Genomic DNA, 8,401 nt, shown 5'->3' on the forward strand with positions numbered 1-8,401 from the left:
GCCAGGGTGAGGACCAGGCGTAACATCATTTGGAGGAGGGGGGGGTCTCCCAGGCCATTAGAGACTCCCGGGTGGTCAGGCTCTGGACAGGGTGGTACCCTGGCACACCTGGCACATGGGTACCTTGGCATTGCCAGTCTGGCGCCTTGGCATTGCCACCCTGGCAATGCCAGGGAGACATTGTGGCACTGCCAGGCTTGCAATTCCAAGGTGTCCAGGTGCCAAGTTGCCCTTGCCGGGAATCAGCCCCATGGGTACCTTGCCCTTAAGAGGTGTGGTCAGGGGGAGCTCGAGGATGCCCTAGGAGGTATGTTGGGTGCAGTGAGGGGTTCCAGAGGCCACCATGGGGTGCCTGAGGAGAGTTTAAAGATCGGGGTGGCATTCGCAGATACTCTTCCTGCACTAGCGAGCTGGGCTCATCTCACCAGTGCAGGAAATTATGGAAGTGCAGCCTTGGTGGGGCGTTCCTCGCTGAGGCCAAAAAACCGCCAATGTGCCATTAAATAGCGGTGCCATATTCGGTGCTACAGGTGCCAAAAATCACCTTGTTAAACTCACCCAAAACGGGGCTCAGGTTTTGTCCATTAAATTGCGTCCGATATATGCATAAGTAGTGTAGGATTGTACAGATATCCAAATTTAAAACCATTGAAAGCTGTCGTTCAGTGATAGCACTCTCACCTCTGAATCAGAAGGATGTTGTTTCATTGTGCCCTCCAGAGAGACTTGACCATAAGATTTAGGCTGATAGTCTGTGCGGAGAGAGTGCTGGTCTGTCGGAGGTACTGTCTTACAGATGAGATGCTAACTTAAGGCCTTGTCAACCTTTTCAGATGAGTTTATGAGATCCATTGACCACTTTCAATGACGGACAGGGGAGTTGTCCCCAATGTCCTGGCCAATAGTCATCCTTCAATCAACATCACAAATAGATTATCTGGTCATTATCCCTTTGCTGCTTTTGGGAGTGTCTTATGCAAATTGTCTGCTGCATTTCCTACGCTTCTGTTTAATCCCTCATAAAACAATGGTCGCAATCTTCTGTCCTTATTCTTGGCAGAGATTTTCGGGTGCCGCTGAAAGTGAATGGAGTTTTGTCTGGAATGCCAAATTTTCCGTTCTCGCTCGCAACAGGTCCCGCCACAGACAAGACTGGAGACTCCCGCCCAACAACACCATGACTAAATACTCTCAAAGCAATAGATTAAATTAAAAAGTGTTTGAGAAATAACTGAAGGGAGCTCCATAAATCCCATTCAAACTATTTCTTTCCAGTATTACAGGCATTTAAGAGGATCAAATAACTATTTTCTTCCAAATAATTGTATGGAATTCTTTTACAAATACCTTCAGGATAAAGCATTGCCAGCTGAACCATTGCATAACACTGATTTACACAAATCCTTGTGGTCAGCTATGACACATTTAGCAGTTATATATCTCACTCCGAGAATCTAAAATATATGTAGTGGTCATTTCTACAAGCCATTCAGGTTTATGAAGCTGTTTAAAGAAAGGCAACAATATCAAACCAGAAAGACCAATTTATAAAAACAAAATATGGTCCTCAAATCCTTGGGCAAATTGCTTTAAGAATAGTATGCAGTGTCTTTACTTGTCTCTGTACGTACTGCTGACTTCCAAATATCTCCTTTCAATTGCTAATTTCTATTTACGGAAGCATAACATCTAGGCAAATAAGAAAATGCCCAGGAGCTGCAACAGTCCAGCTCAGTGTTTAATACTTTGAACTTGGATTCAGACTTGTATTGTACTCCAATTGTTGCCAGATTTAATTGATATTAAGTGATCTCTCAGGGCTTAACATTACTGCATTCTGGATTCAGGCTGCAGCCATGATGCCAATTTGAGTGGATGCAAACATAAATTTGCTTTAGGATTCTGCATCTGGAAAACCTCTACAATACACAAATCATAAGATAAATCTTAATCATGTACTTTTTCTTTAATTTCATTTCAGAAAGCAGAGGATCCCATTTCCACAGTGTGCTCCATGGATTATGCTGTACTGAAGATCCCTGGAAAAAACAATCGACATAATCTAGTATCTTCAGTCGCCTCCGATGATTCATACTATGCTACAATTGTATTTGCACCTCAACAGCAAGCTACCGGTGTGCAGAAAACAATCACCGGTAACTAAGGGGTGATATGTTTGGCATAGTGGCACCTAAGTCCTCAGCTTTGCCCTGCGAGCCTTCAGATGTTACGTTGGATTCTCTCGTGACCTTTCTCACCATTTCTGCTACCAAAACGTAAGGCACAATTTAACCACCGCAAATTAAATTTTGTAACACTTTCCCAAGTTGAGGAAGTAAAATCCTGGCAAAATCAATCTTCCTTTGGTGACAAGAATTGACTAATTCTAGAAGGAGGCGAGAGAGTTTAGGAAGTGCAGGAAGGACACCATTAGATTCTGCAGCAATGGTTTCAGGTTGATAACTTTGCGAGAAGTTCATGCACAGGCACCTGGAAAGAATAGGAAACAGCTCGGGTTGGTTGGTTTACTGCCATGTAGCTTTCCCATTTCTGGCTCTGTATGGACTCCAAAATTTGCTTATGTTAGGTGTGATGTCACGGAGTCGGTTCTGGATTTTAATTCCATTAATTAAAGCCTTAACACTTACACTACATATATTTGTAGTTATCAATAAAAGTCCACGACTTCCTCATTTAGCAATATCAACATATCGACGTATTCTTCATTTAACCTGAGTTGGTGAGTCTACATAGGAAAGCAATGCATTCCAGTTATTTTATGTTATGTTATCAAATGATTCAGATAATAATGTTCTAAAATTTATATAAGTTTCCAAAATGCAAGTTTATGTTGCAATTTGATATTTGAAATGACGTAGTTACAAGTTTTCATTTAGAATGTCAAAACACAAAATTAGAAGTCAGTGAGCTGTCATAGTGGCTGTAATGGAGTGCATCAGCGACTTGAAGACTTTGAAACTCAATCACGTTAATTATTTTAAACACACTCTTTACTAGGGTGTTGAATGGAGTCAGTTGCTGGACTATAAATTGCAATGCCTGTCTTATAGTGAGCATTGTGTGGTAGCCAAGAGTAAGGGCTGAATCTCTAATGGAGTGCGTTTGGGTGAGGGCCCATAATTTAGCCACTGCTGACCATTTTGCCGGTGCTGTGTCACAGTTCCAAGCTGGAGCTGCTTTCAGAGATCCGGGTTAGATCAAGAACAGCTACCTGCCCACAAGCAGCAGGTAGTCAATTCACATCAAATTCATGTAATTGAGGAATAAAAACAGAAACGTTTGGAAATACCCAGCAGATCAATCAGTACCTGTGGAGAGGAACAGCTCAGGGCAATAATGAAGGGCCATCATTGACCTGAAACGTTAAATCTGATTCTCTCTCTACAGATATAGTTTGACCTTTTTGAGTATTTCCAGCATATTTTCTGTTTTTATTTCAGATTTCCATGTCTGCAGTATTTTTACTTTGTATTCTAATGTTTTTAAGGGGCCGAGTAATATTTCCAGTTGGCATGCGGGCAGCCCCCATTAGCCTGGAAAAGCTGCAGTCCAAAGTGGTGGGCTCAGGTCGGGAAAGAGGGGGGGGGAGCCACACTTGAACCCTCCGAGGAAACCACCCCAACACCTGTAATGAGCTCTGGGCCACTGCTGTAGCCGGTGGGCCATCCAATGGGGGAGCTGCCTTTCCAGATGGTGGTGAAGCAGCCCCTCCAGCCTCAGGTGCCCATTACCTTCCCTATTTATATGGCCTTCCCACTCCCTGATGGTGTCTTTCCTCTAGAAACGGAGATGAATATGTCTGGAACAACCCATGTGGGGCCAAGGCACAAAACTGATCCCCACATCAGGTTCCTGCCCCCAAACTGAATATTCAGCCCTGGGAATCTGAGATTGACCTTTAAACACCTGGTAATATGCAGTTCTTTTCTGAAATGATCCTCAATCCTTGTGACTGTCAGAACCATCTTCACATTTTACCTCCAACAGCAACTGAATCTCACTGGGAATAGATTAAATTTGGAATATTAAAATCATAGAGCTAGGAATGAATGTATGATGTATTTTGAAGAAAATAATGAATGAAATACTGACCAAGGGGGGAATAAAATTACCTAGATGAGGAAACAAAGGTCAGGAAAATCCTCGGGCCTGCTCCTGTTCCTTTGCCAGGGTGTGGTGGACTGATCTGGCAAACATTTAAATAATGGTCAGAAAGTTCACACGTCAATTCTCAATGTGCTTCCCTCATATTGAATACAAATGAAGTGAAAATGCCACAGAATGCATTTGCTATCTTAAAGGTGGCAATTCTTACAATTCACTTTAGTTTTTAAATTAATTTTTAAAATCACACTCATATCAAATATGAGACACAATATGAGTCAAGTTATCTGATAATTCCTGCAAAACATTTACCTGTCCAAGGATATTGATGATGGATTTATCACTTGTGGTCCACAGAGAGATGTCTTAATGATCAGTTAGGTATGATTCCACCAAAGGACACATTAAAGTTGGTTTGCATGCATTTGAAATGTCTGTTTCCCACGTTCTGAGATCTTTACTTTTGGAATCCAGATTTATCATCAATTAAAAATCGAGCGTCCTGTAATTTTTAGTGCAAGTCTCGCTTGTAGAATTTTGCAATATTTGTGAGTCATTAGACTGAATGACTTTTCACAACCGACCAATCCTGAGTCTAATCAGATCTTGGAAGATTGTACCAAATGTTATGAGAAATATCTGTAAATAAAAAGTAACCTATTTATTCAACCTTCTGTTGTAAAAATACTTGTGTAATAATGTAACTTCTCACCATTCAAGTCTTTTGAAAAAAGATTTATTGTCTGCCATAGAGTTTTCATATGTCTCGATCTAAACAAATACATTGTGAATGCTGAATAAATTTCACAGCAAATGATCTAGCAACTAACTGCTGAACAATTAATTTACGTTCTGTCTTCGGCATACATTTTTTTGTACCAAAGAAATTGTGCAGCTTTAAAATTAAGAGAGCTGTCCCACAGGCTAGTCAAAGAATAGCTGGTAATAATCATACTCACCAAAACATAGCGTATAACCAACGTCCCAGACTTCTCCATCACCATCTCTGCGTATGTCCTTTTTCATATAAAGTGGAGGCAAAGGGGTATAAGGTCAGCCCTGGGAATCCTCAACATTAACTCTGAACCCTAGGCAGTTAAATGACCAGTCAAACATGGGCAAGGAAAATTCTTATTAATTGCCATCTACCAGCGTAAAGTTCTCCCCTCACCCCCTCCCCCACCCTCAGCTGACGAATCAGTGCTCCTCCATGTTGAACACGACTTGGAAGAAGCATTGAGGGTAGCATGGGTATAGAATATAATCTACGTGTGGGAATCAATACCATCATCAAGAGTGGCTAGATAGTGCCACTCCTGACCAAGCTAGCTAACCTACATTTTTTAAAGGCAGTAGCTAGTTTAACCAAGAGAAACATCATGGCAGGGGACCTCAGATCTGTGATATGCTCATCCTGCACAATGTGGGAAATTAGGGATGCTTCCAGCATCCCTGATGACAATGTGTGCACAAAGTGTTTCAAAATGCAATGTCTAGCTAAGTGAAGTTTGCAGCTGGAACTGCAGGTGGACTCACTGGAACATCCATGATGCCGTAGAAGTCATGGATAGCCCGTTTAACGAGGTGGTCATACCGCAGATGAGGTTTGCACAAACAGAAAGAGAATGGGTGACCATCAGGAACAATAAATGACTCAGCAAGATAGCGCAGGAGTCCCCTGTGGTCATCCCCATCTCAAACAGATATACCGCTTTGGATACTGTTGGGGAGATGGCCTCTCAGGGGAAAGCAGTTCACGGCACCGTGTGGCTCTGCTGCTCAGATGGGTGAAAGAAAATGAGTGGTGGGGCCATAGTGATAGGGGATTCAATAGTTAGGGGCACAGACAGATGCTTCTCTGGCCGCAAATGTGAATCAAGGATGGTATGTTGCCTCCCTGGTGTCAGGGTCGAAGATGTCATGTAGCGGCTGCAGAGAATTCTTGGGAGGGAAGGTGAACAGCCAGTATTTGTGGTACACATTACTGCGCTACCATGATACCAAAGATATGGATAAACTAAGGTATGAGGACCTGCAAGCTGAGTACAGGAAGTTAAGAAATAAACTAAAATGCAGGACCTCAAATGTAGTAACCTCAGGATTACTCCCAGTTCCACACGCTAGAGAAAGCAGGAATAAGAGGATAGACCACATGAACATGTGGCTGGAGAAATGGTGTAGTCAATCGGGATTCAGATTCTTGAGGAACTGGGAGAAGTTCTGAGGAAGGTGGGGCATGCACAATCGGATGGGTTGCACCCAGGCAGAGCTGGGACAAATGTCCTTGCTGGCTCCGTTTGGGAGTGTTTAAACTAGTGTGGCAGGGGGATGGGATCCCAGGAGGAGGATCAGAATGACAGATTCAGATCAGGAAAATAGAAGTAGAATATTAGCTCGTGATGTAGAAGATGTAGTGAATTACAGGAGAAAAAAAGTTTAAAAAGTGTCCAGCAAGGGAGAATTACAGGATTAAACTGTTTATACTTCAATGCAGGGAGTATTACAAATAAGGTAGATGAGTTAAGGGCATAGGTAGTCACATGGCCGAAGGATGTCATTGCTATAACAGAAACCTGGCTAAAGGAGAGGCAAAATTGGCAGCTCAATATACCTGGTTATAGAGTCTTCGGACACAATAGAGTTGGAGATAAAAAGGAGGGGGAGTCGGGGGGTAGCTTTAATGATTAAAGAATCAATTCCAGTTGTGATAAAGGATAATATACTAAACGGGTCAACAAATGAGACCTTATGAGCTGAACTTAGAAATAAAAACAGGGCAGTCACACAACTGGGAGTAACTACTCACACCCAGATAATGAAAGAGAGATAGAAGTATAAATATTTCGGCAAATTTCTGCCTGTAAGAACAAGAGGCCAATAATAGGAGTCTTCAACTATCCAGATATCAACTGGGATTCAAACAATATCAGGGGAACTGAGAGAGGAAAATTAATGCAATGAAAATTGAACCAATGAGTGACAAACCCAATGACAGAAAATGTAATTCTAGACCTAGCCTTGGGGAAATGAAGAAGGGCAAGTGGGTGAAATGACAGTTGGTGACCATATCGGGCATAGTGGTCACATTTCAGTTAAATTCAGTATTAATATGAAAAAGGACTGGGATAAAGCGGAAGTAAAAGTTTTGAATTGAGGGAAGGCAAATTTTGCAGAAATGAGAAGGGACTTGGCCGAGGTGGGCTGGCCAGCATTGCTAAAGGATAAATCAATGGAAAACCAGTGGGAAGCACTAAAAAGTGAGATCTCAAAAGTTCCCTCCAAAAATAAGAGTGGTACTGCCAAGTCTAGACCCCGCACCCCCTCCCCCAGTTGTCTAGAGGAATACAGGGGGGAGATCAAACAGAAAAAGAAAGTGTACAGTAGGCACAAAGAACTTAGCATTGTAAATAGCCTAGATGAGTGTAGGAAGTGCAAGGACGAAGTAAATAAGGAAATCAAAGAGGGCATGAAAAAAAGATAAGCAAGAAAAGTTAAAGAAATCCAAAGATATTTTACCAATATATTAATGGTAAAAGGTTAGTTAAGGGAAAAAGTGGGACCTATCAGAAATGAAGAAGGAAACTTGTGCGTAGATGCAAAAGTTGTAGGAAGGGTTTTAAATGCATATTTTGTCTCCGTGTTTACAAAGGAAATGGATGTTGCAGATATAGTAGTCCAGGCGGAACACTGTGAGATTTTATGGGATAATCATAAAGAGGGAGGAAGTACTCGAAGGGTTGGAAATCTTTGAAAGCTGATATGTCGCCAGGTCCAGATGGATTGTTTCCGAGGCTACTGAAGGAGGTCCAGGAGATGATAGCAGATGCTCTGAGGATGATTTTCCAATCCTCACTAGATACATGGGAGGTACCGGAGGCCTGGAGAAATGCAAATGAGGTTCCATTGTTTAAAAAGGGATTGAAGGAAATGCCAAATAATTATAAGCCAATTAGTCTTACATCAGTGACAGGCAAATTAGTAGAATCAATCCTGAGAGATAGGATGAACTGTCAAGTAGAAAAGTATGGACTAGTCAGGGAAAGGCAGCATGGATTTGTTCAAGGAAGGTTTTGTTTCACAAATTTTATTTAATTCTTTGAGGATGTGACAAGAAGGGTTGATGAAGGTATTGATGAATGGAATTGTGCAAGGCATTAGTCAAAAAGGTAAAAGCCCATGGGATCATAAGGTGGCAAACTGGATAAAAAGTTGGCTTAGTAACAGGAAACAAAGGATAATGGTTGATCGCTGCCCTTGCAAATGGAACGTTTTTCAA

General features: G+C 41.9%; 1 protein-coding gene across 3 annotated transcripts in view; it reads left to right on the top strand.

Moving 5' to 3' along the window:
• Positions 1 to 4,954, top strand: part of LOC140389696 (uncharacterized) — a 101,851-nt gene extending 96,897 nt beyond the window's left edge. For all 3 annotated transcript variants that reach the window (XM_072474081.1, XM_072474080.1, XM_072474079.1), the window contains one exon: positions 1,982 to 4,954. In XM_072474081.1, the coding sequence (XP_072330182.1) occupies positions 1,982 to 2,164 (183 nt within the window). In that variant the 3' untranslated portion in view covers positions 2,165 to 4,954. The remainder of the gene's footprint in view (positions 1 to 1,981) is intronic.
• Positions 4,955 to 8,401: the final 3,447 nt, after the last annotated feature.

This window comes from Scyliorhinus torazame, chromosome 14 (assembly GCF_047496885.1).
Source record: "Scyliorhinus torazame isolate Kashiwa2021f chromosome 14, sScyTor2.1, whole genome shotgun sequence".
Taxonomy (NCBI): domain Eukaryota; kingdom Metazoa; phylum Chordata; class Chondrichthyes; order Carcharhiniformes; family Scyliorhinidae; genus Scyliorhinus; species Scyliorhinus torazame.